The following is a 24,675-nucleotide window of genomic DNA, read 5'->3' as shown; positions in this document are numbered from 1 at the left end:
CATGGAAATTCTGGGCACAATGCGTGACTAAATCACTTTGTATGAGCCAGGCTTAGTACACCTGCTTTACATACACAAGATTTGTCTGTTTTGTCTTCAGCGAGCTAGCACAGTCAGCTTAGAAACTGCTCTAATCTGTATAGTAGGCACCATAATGTGATCTAAATTGAAATCTCAGGAAAGACCGGAGCAGGTGGAGTAAAAACAGTTTGACAACTGAAGGTGTCCACAACATTACTAGGGGACATACTTGTAAAGGTTTTAAATCTGTGCCTCATCATCTTGGGTAAATTTGGGGTCACAGGTTTTTCTGTTCTGAGTATCATTTAAATTGTCTTATCTGCTTTACAATATATTTCTTTTATTCTAGTTACTATATACAATTTTTATACTAGTACACAACAGGGCAATATAAAACATTGCACCAAGCAATCCACACACTGAGAATTTTTAATATATTTCCAATGACACAGAGGGAATACTTAATGTTTTGTACATTTTTTTGGCCAGGTAAATGTAAAATGCTGCATATAATTAATTTGTGATCTTCTATCTAAGCCAGCGGGTAGAGCCCTAGTCTTCTTTTCACATGCTTATTTATTTCAAAACTCAAGCTGTATAAGTATTCTCATTCCCAATGGGACAGACCCCCCCCCCCTCCTAAATCTCAAATTGCTGCATTAAAGCTGAAAAGAGCAAAAAAAAATCTGTGGGGGAAAAAAAGTTAAAAATATACTTACCATAACCACCAGCTTTGCACTTCACAAGGTGACCTCAGGACACTCTGGTGGATAACCCCAGAATGTCACATTTACCTAGCACCTTCCACCAGGCATAGGGAAAGTATATTATCTATATATACATAAACACACCCATAAATTCATTACTGCCTTCTGCGTTAAAATATCAACAGACTTTTTAATTAAGGGTTCCAGTAGATAACTTTAAACAACACAATCTAAATCTAAACTAAATTGATGTGTTCTACATTTCCTGGATACCAAGGATGTTTTCCTCTATAGTAACCATGAAAAACCCAATAATAAGCCCCCTTACTAGGATAATTGTATGATGCGATCTGCATGTTTCACTTTTAGCTCCTGATGTTCTCTTACTGTTCATAGTACCTTCTATGCCAACCTTTCTCAATCTAGTTAACATGAGGGAACCCTTTTAAAAAACTTATTGCTAAAGGAACCCCTAATGTTCCATGAAACTGTTTGAGAAACACTGATCTATCCCAGGGACGCCTCACTTACTGTAAGATATCTACAAATGGACCTAAGGTATAGAGTGCTTTGTAGACTATAGCAACCAAGGAGAATAATCCATTACCCTTCTGACCTGGCTGGAAAAATATAACCTGTATCTGCTTTTGATGTGGGCAGCAAAGATATTTTCTATTCAGTTTTCACATAAGATCCAATGTGGAAAGATGCACTGTCTTAAAACTCCACTAACTTATACAGACTAATAAAAAAAGAGAAAGGCACTGAAGAAAATAAACACTACACTGAACTACTGTAGTAGCTTTATTATTGTTCAAGCCCTGCAGGAAAAACATAAAAAGGAAAAAATAGCTGTTTATTACAGATTGTGACACATTGGCTGATCAAATTCTCCACAAAACACTGCGACTGGCTATAAAGCTATCACTTTCACTCATCATATAGCTTTGTCCGCAGCAGTCTAAGCCACGGATAACCTCACATTACCTCATAAACTCACAATTTAAAACTACAACACATGGTGTCCAAATACGCAACATACTGAAAGACTTTCCGGTAAAAGAAAGAAAACAAAATACTCTTACCAGTACCAAGCCTAATTTTGTTTTCATTCATTAAAATCATGCAACTGACACAGCAGAATAAATATCTGTAATAGCAGTCCTTGAGGTCAAACCTTTTCAATTGAAACGGATTGTAAACTATCAATGGAGATAGCTGAAGGCCATCAAACATGGCAAACCAGAATGCTTGCTGCATTTTCATTCTATTAGAGTAGCTCATTCCCTCTAAATATTGGCATGATGGTAGAAGGGGTACAAATTTCCCATTTGTTACTGAACTAAGCCTTAAAAAAAACTAAGAATTTTCTGTGCACTTTTATCAACATTTAATGGTGAAATTGGTTGGTTTGTGGTTCTAAATATCATCTATTAAAAACTAAATAAAGTGTACATCTGATAATGACAGGAGCAGCACAGAGCAAGAGATTACCTGCAGCTCAGTCTGAAAAAAGAATTTCTGTGGACACTGTGTGCAGTCGTAGATCTTGTCCTCTTGTCCATGAGCTGAGAAAATGTGTTGCTGCAGCTTGTTGGCTTGAACAAATACTAAAAAACAAAGAAGAAAAACTTTCATTAACTCCTGACCAGTAGTATAATGAGAGGCATGAGAAGTCTTCTCTGCTCATCATTTTATGATATATGTACGATATCAGAAACATTAGATAACATTTTCTGAAGGGGAAAAGCTACAAACGTATCTGATAAGGGCACAGAAAAGAATATTCCAGACATGGTAGAGTAAAAAAAAAAGTGCTGACCAGAGGAATTTTATGCAGATTCCAAATATTAAATGCGTATAACATGAGGAAATAATCAAAGCAGATTAGTTTTGATGACTTTACTACATATTAGTTTTTGTAAGTCTGCACTGTGATTGTTAGGATTCTATTGACAACACAATTTTCCCATTTCAGTGGAAATAGTTTTCATTTGGGCCTATACTTAGGACAGCATTGCTTCTTCTAGCAAATACCCAGTGTCAAAGCAATGTGATGCGATAACTTTAGTTAGGGAATTTACTCAAAACTGTCCATTGTGGTAAAGCATTTAAATTGGAACATATAAAACAAATATCCCATAAAAGGAGTTTTTTTTTACTGTAATTGCCACATAAGACTATATACACTCAACCAGCACAATTGCAAGTTTTGTCATAAGAGTTCACTTGATGTAGTAAAAACATCAAAAGTGTTATCCATTGGCATTATAACAAAATGAAAATATACATATTACATTTTAAGAAAGACAAGATATCTTACTGGCTTACACAGTACTTTACTTGCAGAAGAGGGGGGACCCTCTGCGAGGACATATTTTTGATAATTTGAACAGTGTGGAAACTGTAATGGTTCTTTAAATTAGATTACTCCCAGACCTGTAAACATATATGGTCAAGGCCAAGTTTCTCACTAGGCTATGTAGGCCATGGTCACAAGGTTGGCACTTATCTGACCGGGCTTCTACATTATTTAAAGAAAAGCTACATGCTTCTGAGTGATTCTCTAAGGTACAGGTTGTTTCACCGTGGAACACTTACCTGGTCATGTAATTACAGTATCACTTCTGGGCTTGTCAGTACCGTACTTCCTGTGTATCTCTAGATTTCTAGGTTCATGAATATTTGTCTCTTTTTATTTTTTTAGAAATGATTGTAATTTGCTCACATTCATGTGGAACACTCAATATGTTATGTGTGTGCTCTTATTATGACAGTGCCCAAAGCAAGATAGGTGACTTTGGTGTTAAAAATATACAATTGGCCCTGTAATAAGGGTAATTAGGCTGGTCATCAGAACAAGATTTGAGTGGCTAGATTTTTCTGCCCACTGACCAGCTTTCATTGGGGATTTAATCATTCATTTTATGTAATTGCTTTTTATTTTCATTTGTATAGAAGTTTGCAGTTTCACCAATCATCATAGTTAGAAAAAGAAAACATAGATCACATATACAATGCTTTAACAAGGCAGAGAAAATAGCTACATCTCAAAACAAGAAAACAGTTGCCTGCAATAAATAAAAATCATATCCTACAGATTCTCCAGGGCAGGGACAGGGAAATGGGAAATTGGTAGGTTCTCTTTGGATACATTCAGATCAACTAAACCTACATGGAGAATGCAGGGGTTTCAATAATACAAACATGTTCAATTTTAATGACTACAAAACAAGGCCCTAAGAATGTGTAAGAGTTTACCTGGGAGACATACTATTAATAATTAAATTGTATATGCCAGAGGCAGAATTTGGGTTGGCAGCACTGACTTCTGATAGATGCTTGGTGCACTGTGACCTAAAAAAAAGTTTGTATGTAGAATATTTATCGGCATAAGCAGAGAGAGATTGATTAAGAATGCTGCCATTTGTCTCCAGTTTTATCATTACAATTATTCTCATTTCAAGCTCACTGAAAAAATAGGATATTGCACGGTGACTCATACATTTTAATCACATTTTCTTATTAGGTTAGGACCACTGAACTCATTTGAAAATACACATTATTCTATTAGATCAAAACTAGAATTGTCTATTGTTTACTAATTCTTTTCAGCAACCTGCCATTCTATACAAATTTCAAATTACAGAAGGGGTGAATGCAGATAATTCTGTACAGCTATAAATAAAATACGTTCTACATACTTGTATACGTTTTTGGGGGACAGTAGAGGACTGAGGCTGACTGACCTCTTTAAAACCAGATCTGATTAACAGGCCAACAGATCCACCAAAAAATAATGATTAAAGACATCTTGCAAATTTTTGTGTTTAGTTATTTTTATATCTGTGTTCCCCTAAAGAGAAATATCAGTTTGCTTCTAGTTGTGTAGAACTTAGAGGAAATCTCTCCAAACGGGCCACCCTTCCGACAGGGCTCTTTCATTTTAGACACTACAATATAAAAGCATTAAGGAAGAAAATGACTAATAAACAAGGTGGTCAGATGCTGATGGTTGAAAGCCAATGCATTTTGGAGTAACATAATCCCTCTTCTTCAGGGCTTGGATGTGCAGAAAAGGGCTTGATTTGGCAGGAGAAAATGTGGCTGCTCTAGCAAATATTTAGGTTAGGTTCAGAGCTGTCTTAGGACCAAGCAATTCCACACAGCTCCCGGGAATTGGCTTCTTGCCAGATACTTGGTCACTTGCAACCTCTATTTATTCTATATGGGGCTGCTACAGGTAGAAGCTCTTTGTAGAATCACCCCTGACGCAGCAGTTCCCTGGCATTGCCATGAGGAAGCAGTAGCACCTCAACATTTTTGCCAACATAAACATATCCTTGGAATGTCTCTGACCTCTTGTTTCACTAGAATGTAGAAGTTTTTCAGCTCATGGCATAAACCCTACTACGACTACTACTAAACCAACGTTCTCTATATCCTTAGGGCATAAGAAGTTCTCAGAGCAACTGCTGAACAAACCATTTGGGGGAAAAAAAAGACAAGGTTAAAAAAAGGAGAAAAGGGAGATGTGAGGTTGCCTACAACCTTGCATAGTAAAGTAATAACATAACAGTAACATTATTGTCATGCAGTGCTGCTACAATCCCCTATCTGTTTGAGTCTACACTCTCCGTTTGGGCATGTGTTGCTTCTGGTGTTCTAATATCCTCCCACACTCCTCCAGCATCCTTGTAGGTAAACTGGATTCTGCTTTAAATGACCCAAGCAGTTTTTTTTGTTAATGTGGGTACTTGTTTGCAATCCTCATGTGATTTTGTAAGCTTCAGTGAAGCAGGGACAGACATATATGGAGTTTACATCTGGCACCTTGATAAATCAGTCTTTTAGCAGACATGGTTAAAATGACAAAGTAAAGTATTGCAAACATCGTGGAACTGAAGCTAGCGAGAAATGTAATTCAGAAGCAGACAAGAAAGATTAGATTGAACATTGCGTTCTGCGTAAGCCACTAAAATGTGGCAATGGATTTCTCCGTTTGGTAAACATAACGGAAGAACACAAAACTCTCTCATTTATCATGTGTCAAATTAATAACCACCAGTCTAAAAAAAAAAAGGATTGCAAAATCAAGCGAGTGACTAGCACATAGCATGTTAAAGCCAATATGTGTTTCAGCTCTACTGGAAGCTGGACAATAAGCCCCTCAGTAGCTTATTAGAGAATTACGAGTGTTGTCAATAGAAAAATCAATTTCACCAAAGGATTTCTAGCCCTCTGCAGTATTAAAGAATTGACATATTGGATTGAAGGCATTACTTCTATGCAGTAGGAAGAATTTCAGGAGGGTGTGTAGTAGTCACTGGAGATAGCTGCATGATTCTTTTGAGAGCATCTTCACACAGAGCAGATTGCCTTTATTACTGCAGGACATGCAGCCTGTCCACCTGTTGGGTTCACAATGGGATTTTTTTTAGGTGGAAAAATAGAAAGAAATTAACTTTTGGTGGAAACAGGCTCTGCAGTAGGCTTATCCATTGCTTTTCTCCTTCATAGTCTGATAATGAAATCTACAGTTTTCTTTTTTTTCCTGTTGTTTCTTTTTGTATTAAAAAATAGCAGTTGACACAAAGGCTGAACACTAGATGTCACTGTCTGACACCGCTTTCTGCAGGATTACTTTTACATGAGCGGTAATAAATTAATGAAGGGCGACTGTTATCACTACATTGTTAGAATGGAAATGAATAGTTACAGATATTGCAAGGTGCATTATCCTTTCTTGAGGCATTCTGTGAATAAAGTCACTGTTCTTAAAGTGACAGCAATGTAAACTTTTGTTGTATGCAGCTAGTAAAGAAACATACTAGTAGGGTCAACTGCTTCTATTCAGATTGGCAATACCATATGTATGCATAACTGAGTGTAGGCTTTAATCAAGAACAGAGGAAGATATTTTGAAAGGCATACATCACCACCAATATTGTGATCATCATAATAATAAATGTTTAAGAATAATGATTTTGATAAGGGAAGTCATTTTTTTCCTGTATTTTACTTTTGTAAAGTGCCCACAAAATCAACTAAAATGTTTAATGGTCCAGGGAATTATTAGTTTTATATATAAATGTACAAAATATTCCATAATTTAACATTTACAAGAGTTGTGATTTTTAGGCCTTTTATCTCTAGAAAATGTCTAAACTATGTGATCTAATTGTCAATGTGGATACATTTTGATATACTGTACATTTAGCATTGGTTTTAGGAATGCTAAACTAACATGGATACAATAACCTGGATTTAGTAAAAACCAAGGCTACATCAATCAATACAGAACCATTGCTGTTAGGTTTGTAAAAGTAATTCTGCATTTTCATCTCAAAAACTCAGCAACTGTGAACAATGCCAGTACAAGGTCCTATTAGTGCTACAATAGGACTTACAATAAAGAGTACTATATAGTGACTAGTAGTGACTATTGAGGCTTTCAGCAATTGAATGCAGATCCTGCAACAACCTAATTTCTAAACACACAGCAGTTGCAAAGAGAGAGAGAGAGAGAGAGAAAGACCAAAAATGTAGAGACTTAACAAGTTGACTACACATCTCTTGTGAACTTTGCATGAGTTGCTCTTAAGTTACTGCAGCTACAGAGGTCAGTGAGGGCTCATTTTAAAGTGTAGTTTTAAATATATATGTACAGATTTGTATGCCCATCACCTGACTACAGTTTCTAAATCCCAACTGAAAACTTCAATTAAGCTTTAAGCATTATGTTGTGCCACCATGGCTAACATGTATTGGTATACAACACACCGAAACTATTTTGGTTTTAAACAATAGGCACATCCGCTGGCTATGTATGTATACATGTAAATTGGTGCTCACAAACTGCCATATATCTGTCAAAGACACGTTAATACTTTTTAAAATGTATTTTTACTATTGAGCTGTAATCTCTATCTATACACACATTATTTTGCACACATGCTATGTTTAGATTAGTGGTTGGGAAAAGCATCATTTATCAATGCTGGGCACCTAGTTATGCCAGTATCTTCACTTGTCATGTGTAGGTAATTGCTTGAGGTTGAATCTGTATCTTTTATTTTTTTATATGGAATTAAAGCAGTTAACTGCTATTGCACACTACATGGCCAAATAAACACATAACAATGCTAGCAAGAAAAAAATATGAGAAAAATGAACCCATTCAATCAAATGTTAATTTTTTAGGAGGTGGCTAAATGTGGGATAACCACAGTAGTACCACCTGAAAAAAAACAGTCAGGCTATTAAGGCTACGTACATAAGTCAATGATTCTCATCTGATTATCGCTTCAGGGCTGGTATTGGAGAATCTGAAGTGTGTACAATGCTCATCCGATGTCGTTAATGGATCTGTTCTGGTGGATCCATGAACCACTAACAGCTGTAATAAGTAAAGGGGATGGGTAACATACACATTCGTTACATTTTTGTCATTGGACAAAAATTTAACGTGTGTACGTAGCCTAACACATTAGCTAGCACTAAACCAGTAATTTCCACAGTTGTTCAACACAGATTTCTAGTAACTATCATATATTAAATGCATATTTACCTGTAAAACAGACGGGACATTTAAACGTGCCTCCCATTCCTTCAAAGCTGTGCTCAATCAAATGGCATTGCAGTTTTGCTGGGGAGTCAAATGACTGGCTGCAGAGCTTACACTCATGGTTTAGACCTTCATCTAGAAGAATAGAACAAGAAAAAAAGGGTTACTACAGCAACCTACCAGCAAAAGTAATGCTTTTATCAAAAAATTATATGTTGCATTGTTAAATCTAGACAAGTGAAACATTTTTTTTTAAAACATGAATCTTAAATTTTTCTCCTCTTGAAATGAGTCAGTACTTTTGGCTTTGTACAGTATGTACTATTTGTAGATAAATACTATCTATGGCAGCCCAAAAGGGCTCCCTGAAGCACCTGTTAATAGGATTATTAAACAGGACCTCAACAATAGATAGAAAAAATATCCATCCCCAATGTGGAAGGCCTTATCTCAAATCCTAAACTCTGATAAGCCCTTTTTATACTTATCTGGAAATGTTTTATCTATTATAAAACACAGAAGCTGGATTTTGTGAAGGGGAGGGGATGCTCAAAGGCTATAAAAAGCAAAGTCACTGTTAACAAAAGTGTGCATCCTTCAATGGACTTTTAATCTAGTATTTAACACAACACAATGGAATAGATTTGTACAGAATCATTGTATTTCATGGTAAGACCACATCATGTCTGACATATCATTTTAGCAAAAAATAAAAACTGGTCCTATGCAATACGCTTTCAAACTGTGTGGAACTGCAAGACATTGTCATAGTTGTACAGTTATTCATGACACTGCATGTCAAACAACTGTCATTTTTTATAGTATGTGGATGACAATTGCAATAACTGAAGAACAAATCCTGAACTTTTACAAATATTATAAGGATAGGTAATCAATCAAACCCAGACTCCGGCTATGAAATGTAGTATGTACTCCAAGCATCTCAAACTCGGATACTGATTGGAGATAATCAATGCTTTGCAAAGATTTTCAGTGCCCAGTAATGTCCTAGCCAGCCTGCAGATCACAGAACTCAGAAGTGAAGGAGGATAGATGTGACCACCATTGCTTCCTATACAACTGAATTACCCATCTTACTTTGGAAGTAACTTAATAATTGCATGATAAAATGGCTATACCATATACCATTAGGTAAACCGGGCAATCAATCTGAAAATATCCAATACAATAGAATTTATCTGCAAGAAGATATTTAGCTCACCCATGTAAGCTTTATGATTATTGAAAGTTATGTCTACAATAGATTTATGTACAAACATCAAGCTGTGAACAAGGAAAGCCACAACAATGTAAAAAGCTAAATTTATTTTCCAGAGAACAGCCCTGATGTGACTAGTGCCATGAATATCATGGCACCGGAAGATCTAATATCAACGTGGTTATCCAATACCAAAATCTAACAAGCAGCTTGGGAAGACAACACTTCTTGTTAGTACCAACAATGAATGGGTTTCCACAAACACAGAAACATTCCTGGCGTTCAGGGTTCAAAAGCAGGAATGATAAGTTTACCTAACCCTGCCTTGGAATTATAACTTCCTTTAGAATACAGATACTTGTACTTTGTACAAGGATGCAAAATCAGCATCCTGGCATGTCTTCTAAAGTATCCTTTCAGCATGCAGTGGAGTATAAAGCAAGGTGAGAAGCTTGTGCCATTCTCCTAAAGCTTATTATGCCAGTAATAACTATTGCTTGTGCAAAAATCTTGAAGGCTCTTAGTATCAAATACATTCATGCAAATTATTCTAGACATACCCCTTTACTTTTTTACAAAGTATATTTAATATACCCAAGTTGATAAGGTATATGCAAGTGTCATACATGTTTGCTTTTTGGCTTATTTTGGAATATCCATGAAAAGTAATCATGTCAAATAATATTACCAATGGTAAAGAAGTGAAGTAGTTAATTTAACCCTAAGCATTTGGTAAAAGAGTTTATTAGCCCATCTACCAATATGTTCTTTTAACTACTATAGTGCACACGACACAAATGTTGTAAATGTAATGGTATCTGCCTCATCAAGCTGTCATTTGCACTAAATTGGAGCGCCTTGCTTTCTCTATTGTAACCAATGATGAAATAATGTGTTGGCACTTGCTGCTCTTGATGTTCTCTATATACAAATCAAATCTTTTAAACAAGGTCTATAATTAGGAAATTAAATTACAATCCTTTATATTTAAACTGTCTGATTAGATGTAAACACTACCTAGTGCAGACATCACAAAGGTGCTGTAACTTCTAACAGAATGAAATAGTAAAGATACACAATAAAATCACACACCTTCACCCAGCCAATTCATTATATGAAAAAAGGATTTACCACCCTTCACTAAAACTGTAAAAATACCTTGTTCTGAAAAAGAAGAAACCAACAAACTGCTAATCTAAATGTTTTGAGTTTGTTTGAATGATACTGTATATCAGTAAAGAAAATAACCTCATATATAGGATACCTGATGTGAAGAATAGAAAACCCCTTCCTTGCACAGGTTTATAATTCTGATAACCTTTAACAAGTATTTATCTAGTATTTATTTAGTATTGTATCATAACCTGGCCTGTATGAAGCCCAGTATATTTATACTCATTTTTCTATAATAAACTCAACAAAGCAGTTTAAATTTATAGAATCTGCAATATCCAACAACAGTGGCCGTTGATTATGTGGGAGCAAACGTAAGGCATTTGAAGTAAGAAGCATTGTAGACAACCTGTAGCAAAGCATCATATGTATGACCCCTAGATTTTGAATATTCCTGTCCGGACATAATATTTTATATTCACTCCTATGATAATGTTGAAGAAGGTAGTAACCAGGAAGAATGACCTTGATTTAAAGGATAACTGCACTTAAAGTAAAGATATCCATGCCCAGTGTGGAAACAAGCTATTATTACAAAGCACCTTTTGCGTGATAGTTCCTTTTGAAAATAAAGAGATATCATAGGGACAAAAAACTATTAGCCAAGAGCTACTTTTGTGTGTTTTAAGAAGTAGGGATTACCAAATAAAGAGGAAAGGAAATATTTGGGCACTGCTTCTCAGTTCAAAATGTTGACAAACAGCATACCCCCCCTTCAAAAACCCACCCCAATTGTCGTTGGGCATTAATGTGAGTGGGTAAAAAAAAAAAAAAAACTGTTCATGTCTGGGCATAATAAGCCTCGCTACGTTCTATATGGGCAATACAAGTTTCAGAGTTCAGTAGGAGCTATAATTAAAAAAAAAAACAATTTGGTTTTACTCTGGGACAGATGGCAACTGTGGCTCTCAAAACAGCATCTACTAGAAGCCATGCAGATGTTCATTCTGAGCAAGTGTTTCACCATTATCGCTATCAGGAAACCCCCGAAAGTACAGTAGTTACTGAAGTCCATGCATGTAGAAAGTGGCTGCAAGGAAGCTGCATTTCAGTGCTGCTGATCTCCTGCAACAAGGTTAAAAAAATGTTCTATGCAGTGCTTTAGCAAAGTAAAGACCTTTCATTTAAGGTTTACATGTAGTTTAATAAAGCTTTTTAGCAATGGATACATAAGCTTTAACCACTAAGCTGTCAGAACAAAAAGATTTTAACGGTAGCTCCATAAAGGTAATTTAATAACAAAACAAATACTGCAAAACTATGGATTACAAACAGTAGGATCTGATATGGTCTGTAGACTGCAAGCTCATATGTGAAAGGCTCTATTTTCTAATGCATGGCGTTTTTGCTATACAACTCTATGTACTTGTAGCTTGAAACATCACATAGTCAAATCTTTTGTGCGACATTGTTTACTCTTGTAAAGGAACATAAAATAATATTTCATACAGACATAAGAAGTACTCGCAACATTCTGATGAAGTTTACCAAAAGCAATAGTTATAAATAATAAGTCCACCCTGTGCGGAGGTACCTGCAGTTATAGAAGCTTTGCACCAGCCTAAGGCTACATTAGCACTTTAAAAATCATTGCCGAATTTATAGGTGTTATCCAAGGTTTACATACATCCTCAATGTCATCAGTTAGTGAAGGAGCATGGGTGTCCACTTTAGCAATCAATAAAATGGAGGCTAACCACATATTTGTAACCTTGACAAACATAACCAATGTCCTAGGATAATGAGATCCACTACATGTATAGCTTTTGAACACTCAAATCCCTTTTATATTGCTGTCATTCTGACAGTGTGATATACAGTGATCCTGTATAACAAGGAAGCACTCAGTCACTTAACAGTCTTCCAGCAATGGTTCAAAATTTAGATCAGTTTAACAGCTCTTTCTTTTTTTCTATTCAGGTTTGCAGGCTTAACAGAACATCAAATCTGCATCATGTCTGCTGGGGCTGCCTGGGGCATTCCAATGATGCCATCACAATTCACAAGTCAAATCCAAACCCGTTCAGAAAACGGCCACAGAAGTCAGCAAATCTTGTGCAGACTAACATCTAGATTCTCACATAGCTAAATCTATATGTAATTATCATAAGCTGTACATGAAAACCATTATTGTTAGTATTTGTGCTGTTAACAATTTGTCACTGGTACAATTTACGAGTATATGACATTATTGTAGGAATAAACACATTAATCAAAACCTATAGGAGCTGCCATTAATGGCCTCCTGAAAATGCAGATTGCCTTGCTACGTCTGACCTCAATGCTTTTTCCTTATGGCCAAGATGTAAAACAAGTACACATCCAATGAGTCAGACTGGTGTTAGAATTCCTTCCTTATTTAATATGGCTCAGTGACAGGCAAAAAGAAGTGGTCAGCAATGATGGGCTGCACAATTTTCTCACCACAGTTATTCTTAAGCACAGCCTTTATGCTCAGCACTTCATGTTTGTTTAGTTTAGTTTTTTTTTTTTTAAATAAAATGATTTATTGCTTTTTAGGCAAAAATTAAACAATGCCATTAAATGTGTTACATATACAGCTGGTGGAATGACTTTTGGTGTATTGTGGTGTACCATGCTCCTGGCACCTTGGAGCCATTAGTAAACAAACAATTTAAAAAAATAAATTATGATCCAAATACAATTATTAAAATGGGATGGAAATGAAATAATTTTTACATACCAATAAGCTGAAATTGCTGTCTACTTGACGCAGGAATATCATCTTTTCAGTACCCAACTCTTTTAAAAACTTCCCACAGCCTTCAATAGGTCTATCTGAAAGGTAAGGCTACGTACACATGCGCAATAATTTTGGTTGGAAAACAAACGATTGATGACCGATAATCTCTAACAAAAAGAGTGCACAATGGCTGGCCAACAACGTCGATGAAGGAGGAAAGTCGCTTCAAGCAAACGACCGTCCCGGCAGATCTGATTGGGTGACAATCGTGTACGGTTCTTCAGCGATTGTGGATGGTTCTGCAGTACACTTTCTCTAGTACACGTCACTACCTGCATTGTTCAAACAATTGTATCTTGTGTGTGTAACATTATTGCTGGATTATATTTGAACGATTGTATCCTTACAGTACAGAATTGTGCAGTATACGATCGTTCAAAATATACGTGCATAATCGTTGCTCGGTCGTCAATCGTTCGTTTTGCAACGACAAATATTGCATGTGTGTACGTAGACTAATACAGATCATACAGAACAGTAAAAACTACTACTGCACTCAATTATGTAATGACAACAGCGGTTCCATTCACTAAAATACCTGGTCGTGTGTACTTCCTCCCCTCTTTGGACAATTACTTGCCAATCATAGAATACAAGGGTTCTGAGAGCAATGAAGGTAAATAATAAATGCTGTTCTTCCTATTGAAAGAGCTGCACTATTCTCTGGGGATGAACCAAACCTGCTTCTTCATATGCACAGTGATGGTAACCGTGCTTGGGTGGATGGAGGTAGGAAATGGTCAACAAGTGGACCAGTAAACTATGAGAAAAATGTATTCATGGTAGATAAAGTTGTCATAATTGCAGCCAATTGGAACCAGAATCGCCACTGAAGTCAGAACAGCACATGATAGATTTTTGTTTGCTATTGTTTCCTGCATTTAAAGTAAAACTATTATGAGAAAGACATTGTCCTCCATGTTTTCAGTCTCCTCCTGAAAGTAATGGCGTTTTTAGGAAGGGTTTTTTTTTTAATGGCCTTATGCTGGGGTTATGTGGAAGTTATGGATGTAAGAATTGCTTCATGAAGTTCTAGAATATAAAATAGAAAATGGCTTTTGTGACTTTAAACAGTAATACAATCCTCAGCACTACGAAGACTATACACCATAAACTTATGCAACTGAGCAGACGTTTGGTGCCACAGAGGAAAACAATATAAAAGAACAAGTTGAGATTTGTGTCAGTACTAAAATTCAGAGAGTATTCCATGTGTAACCATTCTGAATATAGCACCTTGGTACTGTTCACAGATAGAACTGTAAAACACCGGGTAAAATTACAGCCTGCAGGATGTGCTGAGGGGAGGAAAAAAAGAGAAAACAAACATTTCCTTGTAGGCGTCCTCCAGCACTGTTAAAGTTCTAATAGCTCAAACTGTGAAGGCTGAGAAGACGCTATGTTTCCATCAGTAGCAGAGGTTGATAACACCCTTAAGGAGTCAGATCGTTAAACAAGAAATCACTTCATCAGACCCTGATCTGGGTGCCCTAACTTAATGCTCTTTTCCCTGAAACGCATTCGTCGTTCAGATACAATCAAATGTTCATTGGCTATCTCACATGCAGCTTTTATTCCTGAAGTCCACAGAGATGCCTCTGTATTGTCTGATCAACACATCAGCCATTACAGAGCACCAATTTGTAACAGAGTGCACGTAAAGGGCTTTTTTATACATTTCCCCTCCAGAGACTGTCCAGAAGGGTCCTTCAACCTCAGATACTAGATATGTCCATAGGCTAGCATCCAAAGCAATATCCCCCCTCCCGACACATTATAATATGTCAGGGAATGTACTAGGAGCTTTGACCACCACAGCAGTAAACAAGGAAGCTGGATTTAAATTGCCTGCAGTCTGTGTAACAGCTTAAAGAAGCCTCTTCTTTTTTTCTAGAAAGTCACTTAATTTTCAGTATCACAAGGAAATAAAAATCACAGAACACACTAAAGGTTTTCTACCAAACAAATGTGTATGAAATTTAGCTAAAAGCTGCAACAGAAAATTATGGTGTTGATGTGCCTCTATAGATGACACAAAGAGTGCACCATATTGACAGATGTAGCAGAAACAGCCAGAGGATGCAATGTAAACAGCGATTTGATTTTTTCATATCAGGAGATAACCTACACAAGGCAAATCAGTTTATCTGTAGATATGGAAATCAATGGCATTAAAGGACACAAAAGTAATGTGTACCTTCAGATTGAGGTCATTACTAATTTATAAAAGGATACAGACTGTGTGAAATATACCAACACACTTATAAAACATCACAAAGATGTTTAACAAAATTACATACATTTGCAGAAGTATAGGAGTTGGGCAATATGGCAGAACACCACAATGCTGGTATGGTCATATTAGAAGACAAACATACCATAACTTTCTATCTGGAAATGTAGTATTCCTATGGATTTTAGAGTACTATCCAATCATTTCTAAAATATTTTCTGTGGTAGTTTGTACATTCACAATATGAAAATGAAATAGGCTATGTATGGGCATAATTGCACAAATGGCAAATGGTTGTCTCCACCCTGGTTTAATCTCGTGTTAAGACACCCAATCAAAGATAAAGTCAAGAAGCATTTTGAAACTAATTAATTTCATTACTGGTGTTTGATGGTCTCAGACTACCATGTGATATGTAAATTAAGTACACACACAAAGATGTGCAATTTTTTATCGTGAGTATGTTAAACTCAAAGAAGAACCACAGCCTACCATTAAAAATATGTCCTGGTGCACTAAATTATAAATACATTTGCACTTTGTTATCTATGTCTTTATTGTAAATTGATATACATTCAAGACTGTATCAATCAGCACCTCACCATACATAGCCTTTACCCACTGCTTTCTGGATGGGCAGTACTGAAATTTGTTGCCAAAACCTTACCATTTTGAGATGCAGTATTAGGGAGGGGACCATGGAAGACACAAATGAACTGTTATGAAAAATGAGAACCTCCTGCGGACGCTAATTCTGGATCACTGGCTGTCTTACAGGAGCCCGGATAGGTTTATGATGGTGCAAAACAACAATGTCCAAATTACAGCAAAACATCTGTATTCCTAGCTAACACAAGATTTAAGCAAAAGTCAATCTAGTGCATCTTTCGGTACTATCATTCCTAGAGCAAGGGATGCATTTCACTTCAACAACTGTTCACTTTCCTGCTTGGCTGCACTTACTTCTGTTGCTGGAAAGTGAACTATGTGAGCCACATGTTTACCAACAGTACATATTTCACTACATAACTGCTCTGACTCCCATGAATTACGCACAACTAAAACACAAGAAATTAACATATGTTACATGCAGCTAAAAGCGCAGGGAGAAAAAAAAAAACAAACAACGTGTGCTCAAAATGCTTAACGTTAATTTGACATGGACAATTTGCATTTTGTGCAAAAAAATTCAATATTGCAAAGCTTTTTGGAAAGTAATTAATACTATCTGATCCTCTGATTTTCTTTCTATGGATACTGTATTAGCAAGGATTCTTGGATTTATGAATTGGAAGCATGATAAAGGTGTAATGCCGAGCTAATATTAAAGTTATCCTAAACTAAAATTTTTACTTTAAATAAAAGGGTAATGTAAAAATTACTATCTTACCTTCTAAAACTCTTTTTTTAAAAGAAAAAAAAAAAAGCAGGAGTTAAAGCAGTGAATCGCCATTTGATCTTGCGTAGGGTGACATAACCAGAAGAAGAAAGAAGAAGATATCGGCACCCGGCACAGAGACAGACAACAGGATGTCATGGGAAATCCAGGAAACCTCCAGCGGGATAAGGGGATCTCCAGAAGTAAAGGTGTTTTTTTTTTTTATTGCGCTTTAAACTAATTTGCAAAAAGTGGATCTGTCTATGTGAAGCAGTATGTAAACCTGTTTTACACTTAAATACAATCTTAGCGAATTGTTACTACAAAAAATTAGCTACTAATACTAAAGTAGGACTAACATTTTCTTCCTCCTTGTTTCCCTCCCTGTTCTTCCAGACTGCTTTTTCAGTCTTGCATTTTCACTACTAGTACTGTACAGAGGCATGAGCCCATTGGGGTTGCACAGGTAGTCCAGATCCTCCAGCATGACGCATCCATACATGCTGTAACAGGAAGGTTAGCGGTGTTTTGCAACCCAACCCCATAAGCGTTGATCTATCAGGACACAGGCTTTTCCATAAGCAAAGATGGGCCGGGACACTGCCAGAGTCCTCCATAATGACCTCCAGTGAGCTACTTGTGTCCAAATCAAACTGTTGGACTATTGAGGGTGGCATGTGTATTGGTACCATTATATATTGGTACTTCTGCCCAGTAGCACCAAAGACTGTCCAGGGGCCCATCAATGGCCTGATTCAGGCTGGAAAAAGATCTCCCAGGGCACAATCTGCCATCTCATCAGAGGCATTCCCAGGCATTGTTGGTAATGCGTGCAGGTATGTGGGGGAAATACACACTATTGAGCCCCATTATGAGTCGTGATAAATTCATGCATGTTCGGTCATTCTGTAGTTTCAGCTTTTTACTTTGATTTTCAGGGTGATTTTGAATCCTTCTCTACATCCTTTTGTTCTCAATGACTACACAATGTAGATCAGTAAAGGGTTTTGAACTGGATCTTTTGGTACCGTCACTCAAAAGTTTACAATTTAAAATTTGATTACACAGAACTGAAGTTTTTTACACATCATAAATGTGGCTTAGAGTGTTTACTTACTAAAACCTAAACAAAAAAACAAATTTCTTTTTCATACTGCCAATGACTGTCCTAACAAAACTGTGTAAAAGCCAGACTCTATTTCACACCAGTAAACAAGAGATTAAGAAGTAATTATTTAGAGAATCAGGGATCTTTTAAATGACAGGTGCAGTCATGCAAAGAGACCCCTCATCTGGTGTTCAGGAGAAACAGAACACAAAGACACATACGCGTGCAAAGCATTTTTCTTTAAATTAAGATAGACTAAAAAAAAAGCAATAAAACCCCGTTACAACATACGACTGGGTGCACAAAATATTTAGATATCTATAGGAAAGTATATAAGGTCTAATAAATGTCCCTGCTTTGTAGATACTAAAATATTTTGCTGTGTAACATTTCTGTCACTACAAATGGTTTCTGAAAAGCTTTAGCAGTGACTGCAGATTTAGCAATAAAAGTTGGACATTCTGGTTTTACTATCATTTTGTCTAAGACAGACCAGTAAACACAATTCTTCTCACTATAATTAGCCTTTTTCTCTGAGGCTCTGAAGTAAGCCTGCCTGTCGTAGATTTAATATCCAGTGCTGTATCCATATGCGCTGCCCTTGTCTGGTCCCAGAGCATATAAACTCCCCTATTAGCAGCCCTGACTGCTTAATTATGCAGATTTTTTTGTACCCGCCTGCTTGTAAAATTAGTGTGTCTAACCTTTTTTTCCCCATTTTTTTTTTTGTTTGCACCATGCTGGCCATTCTAATGAAATCGACATAGGGGAAAGGGTGTGATTTGTAGTAATGGAGGTTGGATCACACTGACAATTTGTCCTTCGTGGGAGCTATGAAAGAAGTCAAATGCCTTTATCAGGCTCTCCCCTATCACTCCCAAGGTGATCTGAGCTTAGTTCCTGATGCTTCCTGAGTTTTCCTGAGGCTGTCCAATCAGCTCATCCACTAGGGAGCCTGGTCTAGCTTGCAAAAGTCTCTGTATCTAGTTACAGGACCACCAGGGACAGTCAACTAACCACCCCCAAGCCTTCTGATGAAAACCTTTTCTAACAAGGCCGCCCAGCGCCAATGAAATAACACACATCTGCATATCCACTGGGTCCCATGTTTCTTGTGCTCATGGATTATGTATCTTGCAGCCTCTAATAAAGAAATGCAGTTCTTTGTTTAATGTTTATCTTGTGCTTGTTAAGCAAATGCTAATGTTGTATCGGAATGCTTTAGTGCTATTTGGGTTTTGGGTGATTTACTACAACACAATCTGCTGTAGAGTAAATTTGGAAAGGAAAAAAATACTCCTACTGGTTTAGGGAAGAAAATAACAGAACGAAAATGAAAAGGAAAAAAAAAAAAAAAAAAAAAAGATGAAGCCAAATCCTCTCACTTGCTCCTATTATAATGTTGTCTGGCTCTTCTCAGGCAAAGCAATATTAGGCGTATTTTAGTAACAGACTTACTGTAGAAAAAAAAATCATGCTCATTTCACATTGTTCTGAATGGTTTATATTTTGATTTATTTTTTTTAAAATTGATTGACCGATCAGATATCATATTAACCTAAAGTATTTCCACCACAGCCACAATAAAAAAATAAAAAAAAATCTGAAAAAACTGCAGAGAAAATCCCCTCTGCATTCAAACATTCAACACAGACTTTGCCACCGAGGAGTCTACAACCTCTTGGTTAGAAGCCAGTAAGCAGATTTTAGCATTAGGAAAGGATGCCAGAGCACCCAGAGAAACTCGGACATGAGGAGCTCAAGAGTAACTGAACCCAGGAAATCTGTGACTCCATCACTGCAATTTCTAATCAGTTACTGTGTACTTTATGTCTAACATTTTAAAATGCAGAATATAGTTTATCTGATTTATCAGTTCTATTTATAGATATAACAGATGAGGTTCCTATGTTAAATAAAGAAAACATGAATGTACAGATATGAACAACATAGAAGAAACAAATGTCTAACATTAGCAGTCAGTAGAGAAGTGACTCTTTCATTGGTAGCAGTAGGACATTTTTCTTTTGAATTGGTGGTCAGTAGGTGGGAGATACCCCTGAAGGAATCACCCAACAACCTCGGGAGGAACTATGTGTTCCATGAAACCATGGTTAAGGAAGAAAAGTGTAGAAAACGATTTATAATCTGTCAGGTGTTTATTTGTCACCAGTTCTGCCTCATTGGGTAGATTTCTTTTAATTTCCTGTTCTGTAGACAAAATAAGAATCACAAGGGACTCTTTTCAAAGCAAGTTGTCACTGAGATAAGTGTCCCCAATGAAAGATTTATCCCCTATTCTTGGCCTACTGACAGCTTAAACTGCTTTGTTAACTCTTACTTTCATCACAGTATTCGTTAAGAGAAAAAAGTGTATACATTCCATTATTAAGAGAAGGAGGTTGTACTACTATAAATATTTTAAAAAGGGACTTTGAACTTTTTTTAGTTGGAGGTATTGGAGAGTAAAGTCAATGCACTGGATAAATTATAATATATGCTAAATGTTAACCAAACATACATTTGTTTTCAGCTGAAGCGTTTAATTTATAAGTTAAAATCAAACCATACATACCATTGAATCTGGTTATATAAATTAAAATATATAACAAATTCACAAAAAAATAATCTTACTAGTTTGCAAATTTTAAATTACAAGAAATGACTTGTGAATATTTGATGAATGCCATTTATTGTATATAAATATGACCCTGCATGTCAAACTCATTTGATTCTAATTACTGTGCTGAGCTAAGACAAAAAATACACCTACATAAAGACCCAAGATAGTGTGTGCTTTGCTACCAAGCACTGTGACAACTGGGAGGTCCACATATGGCAGTTCAGTATAAATTCAAAAAAAGACCTCACAGTCTACTCTATCGCCTTTTGTTGCAAATCTGGTGAAACAACAACAGCCCCTGCAGATGCAGTAAAATTATTCCAATAACATACCTCTTCCAAGTGCTGAATTCTTTTGACATGCATTAAGCCCGATGTTGAAGCCTATCTGGCAGCTGAGACCTACCAGCCCCATGCTGTTCTAGTCAAAGCCACTAGTCCAATGAAGCCAAAAACCTATAGTAAGGCTGCATACACAGTGCAATAATTGTCGTTGGAAAGGATCTTTCACGATCCTTCCCAATGACAAAAGACTGCACGATGCATGAATGAGCACTGTACATACAGCACAATTTTGCTCTATAGAGAGAGGAGAACGACAGAGCGGCACTTCGCTCTGTCCTTCACATTCATTAGGATAGTTCCTGGTCAGTGGATCTGCCGGGACATTCGTCCGGATGACGAGAGCTGTACACACGCCAGATTCTCGTCCAATATCAGCCCTAAGGTGATTATCGTTCGACAATCATCCGATGTGTGTACGTAGCCTTAGTGCCCGCATTTCCTGGTTTAGCACTGGTTTAGCAGATACTTTGTCCTTTATGAAAGGTTTAGGAATAACGCAGATATCTGAAATTTCTCTTTAATTAACTTTATTGTATAGTGGTTCTTTTAGGCTAGGAATGTCCTTCGACAACAAAATTATACTTAGCACATAGTTTATGTAAGAATCATTTTCTGCAGGTAGCTGTAAGCCATCACTATCCAAGGAAAAATAATTCTGTAATACATCAACAACAACAAGCTCCAGGGCACCTGTATTATAATGGTCTCTTTATTTCATCTAACACAAAGTCTGCTGTACTGGTTCTGCCAACATGCAACATACTGATAATAATTCAAACCGTCTAATCTTAGCAGGTCCTTTTCAAATCCCAGTGATGATCCATTAAGCCATCCATGAACTTAATCAAAATACAATTCAGATCATTCACATACCACCATATCGTACATTTTGTGCAAGGACTATAGCCCAGGAGGCATCTCCCTACACAAAGGGCTTAGTTTACAGACCAAACAGAATTGCAAACTAGTACAGGGAATATTCTGCTGTCAAATTTAAAATGATATATGTCATAAATATGCAAGATTTATTTATATTTGTCAGTCAAAACATTTAAATGCATATAGTCAGTGCAAAAGTCAGACTTTAGCATGCACAAAAGCAGACTGGCATGTGACTTTGTTGAAAATTCCAGATTACAAATACATTTCCTGTAAAAAAACAAAAAAAACAAAATAACACTAGAATACAGCTTCATACCTCTTCTAACCATAGTGTAGACAGTAACTGAATATTATGGTTATAAAAAGGGTGTTTGTAAAACAGGGTTCAGTATTTTTTTCATATTTATTAGACCATATCTTGCAATGAAAAAAAATAAATCTGGGTACTTTAGATTTTTAGCTTTGTTTAATTGTAAATAAAGCAAGAATACAAAGTGACTGTAACAAGAAATGACGGGGCTGCAATTGCTTTCAATCCTTTGATAAGTCCAAATGATTATTGCCTGGCTTCAGTACTTTAAAATCACAGACCTGGACAAGGCATGCTATAAATGAGTCACAACAGCCAGGGAACTAGCATTCCTAAGGAGAGGTCAGTAATGGCAGCTTTTATACTTCTCTCATGACAATGTCAGCATTAAGGAAAATGAATTGCCATCCATCTGCCACAAAACCATACATGCATGTTGCTGGTGATATGGCAAAAAGTAAAAATGAAATATCTGCAATGAAATAGAAAATACTACCCAACAATTGTCATTGGCACAGGTGTCCCTTTAGAGAGATGTCTCTACATCTCATCATGTAAGATGCTGCCAGTGGGAGATTTGCTTTAATTGTCAGACAAAGACAGACGGAAACTATTTCAAATGGAAGTGAAATTGGCGCTAATAACCTGACAGAGGTCCAAAGCCTTCTCCTAATCTATCATACCAAAAAGCACAAAAAAGTCCTAATTTTCAATTAATTTTAAAAAATCTTTTTCAACGATTCATTAAAAAAAAAAACCAACACATTGTACATAATTGCCAAATAAAATACCACACTTATCAAAAAATTATTTTACAATATTGGCCTAACCTGTGCAATATCCAAAAGAAGCACAAAACATGGTGGTTTTAGACTAAAATAAAGAACTTGTAATGCAAAGCTGACGCTAATACCAATCTCTTAATCACAGTCACAAAGGGTCAGAGGTTCCTTTCAGACAGAGTACATGATTTGTGGCTTTATTGATACTATTGCTGATAATCTCAGCAAAATGGAAACTTACTACTTTTGCTAAAAGTTAGGAGAAACAGGTCCAAAATGAAGTCAGCACATAATATTTTAAATGCCTTGCTACACAAAATGTTATTTAATCATGAATATTAAAAAGCCAGCTGAGGACCGGCAGTTTTGTCATTCCTGTTCCTAAAGCGGAACTAATCACCCTTTGCGGGCACTGGAATCTTTGCTTGGTCATTTTCTGGGTTCAGAATCTATGCCACAAACCCGGAAGACAACCTGTCTGGACATTTCTGTTGTTACCAGTTAAGGATTGCACAAAAATGGGAAGGGAACAATCTGTTCATTCAAAATTCATTTGGTTTTTATTCCCCAGCAAACAACAGCCCTTTCTATGTTCACATCATAGAATGTTAATTTACACATGAAAATGGTTGATTAGTGGGTGTTTTTCTGAGGATAAACTGATATATAGCTAGATAGAAGAATTAGGAATTCCCATGCACACCACTATAAAGTTAGAATGCATGTAACTAAAATCTAAACAGTCTTGTATTACTTTCCAGATTTCTAAAATGATGGCACAGTAACAGCTTTGTCTCAAAGGGTCCTATACAATAGATGACTGCAAAAGTCTACCACTGAAATATCACCCCATGGCTTCAGGCTTTAATAGAGAATGGGGGTATAGGTTCAATGATACTGCTGCCTCTCTTTTGCAGCCATTTTATGGGTATACCACTTAACACTTTTTGTTAATGCAATCACCAATAAAAAAGGGGCTTACATTTTACCAAACAGTCCCCCTCTCAATGCCTGTTGTCCCCAGGACAGCCACCATATCTGTCAAATCAAATTCAAACAGGAGATTTTCAGATTTAGATAAGTGACACTTAGTACTACTTTAGTTAGCTCTGATAACTAATGAGGTATAAATGTGCTTCTATAATCTAAGCAAATCTTGAGAGCAGAAAAGCAGAGGAGGAATCCTGCTGGATTTCCCTTAGCAACCTGACAGCAGCCCACAAGGTCGGCTAGCAGGAAATAAAGAAAATTATACCGTTGAGAATTATCAGCTAAATTATTTCAAATACTTAGGATTTTAACTATGCCTCCTATATCAGCAGTCTCTTGTTAGTCATACCAGTCATGGAAAATACGAGTGATGTGTCAAACAGGTTTTGGGAAATGTAGGTCTTATGACTACCTGTAAAAAACAAAGCCACAGAGAAGGATGAAAGCTTAAAGAAATGACATACTTTATTTTGCAGTGTTATTAGAATATTTGATGTAGCAAGATTCATTTCATTTCACAGCCCTATGACAATAGAATTTAACAATTAACAGGTAATGGGAAAAAATTCTCAGC

General features: G+C 36.5%; 1 protein-coding gene across 5 annotated transcripts in view; it reads right to left on the bottom strand.

Annotated features, from left to right (window-relative positions):
* The window catches only part of ZNF521 (zinc finger protein 521), a 191,195-nt gene that overhangs the window by 23,356 nt on the left and 143,164 nt on the right, over positions 1-24,675 (bottom strand). For all 5 annotated transcript variants that reach the window (XM_072411307.1, XM_072411308.1, XM_072411304.1 and 2 more), the window contains 2 exons: positions 8,299-8,430; positions 2,223-2,338 (listed from right to left, as the gene is read on the bottom strand). In XM_072411307.1, coding sequence (XP_072267408.1) covers positions 2,223-2,338; positions 8,299-8,430 — 248 coding nt within the window. The remainder of the gene's footprint in view (positions 1-2,222; positions 2,339-8,298; positions 8,431-24,675) is intronic.

The sequence above is a fragment of the Pyxicephalus adspersus genome, chromosome 5, assembly GCF_032062135.1.
Source record: "Pyxicephalus adspersus chromosome 5, UCB_Pads_2.0, whole genome shotgun sequence".
Taxonomy (NCBI): Eukaryota; Metazoa; Chordata; class Amphibia; order Anura; family Pyxicephalidae; genus Pyxicephalus; species Pyxicephalus adspersus.
This window is presented reverse-complemented; position numbering and strand designations above follow the sequence as displayed.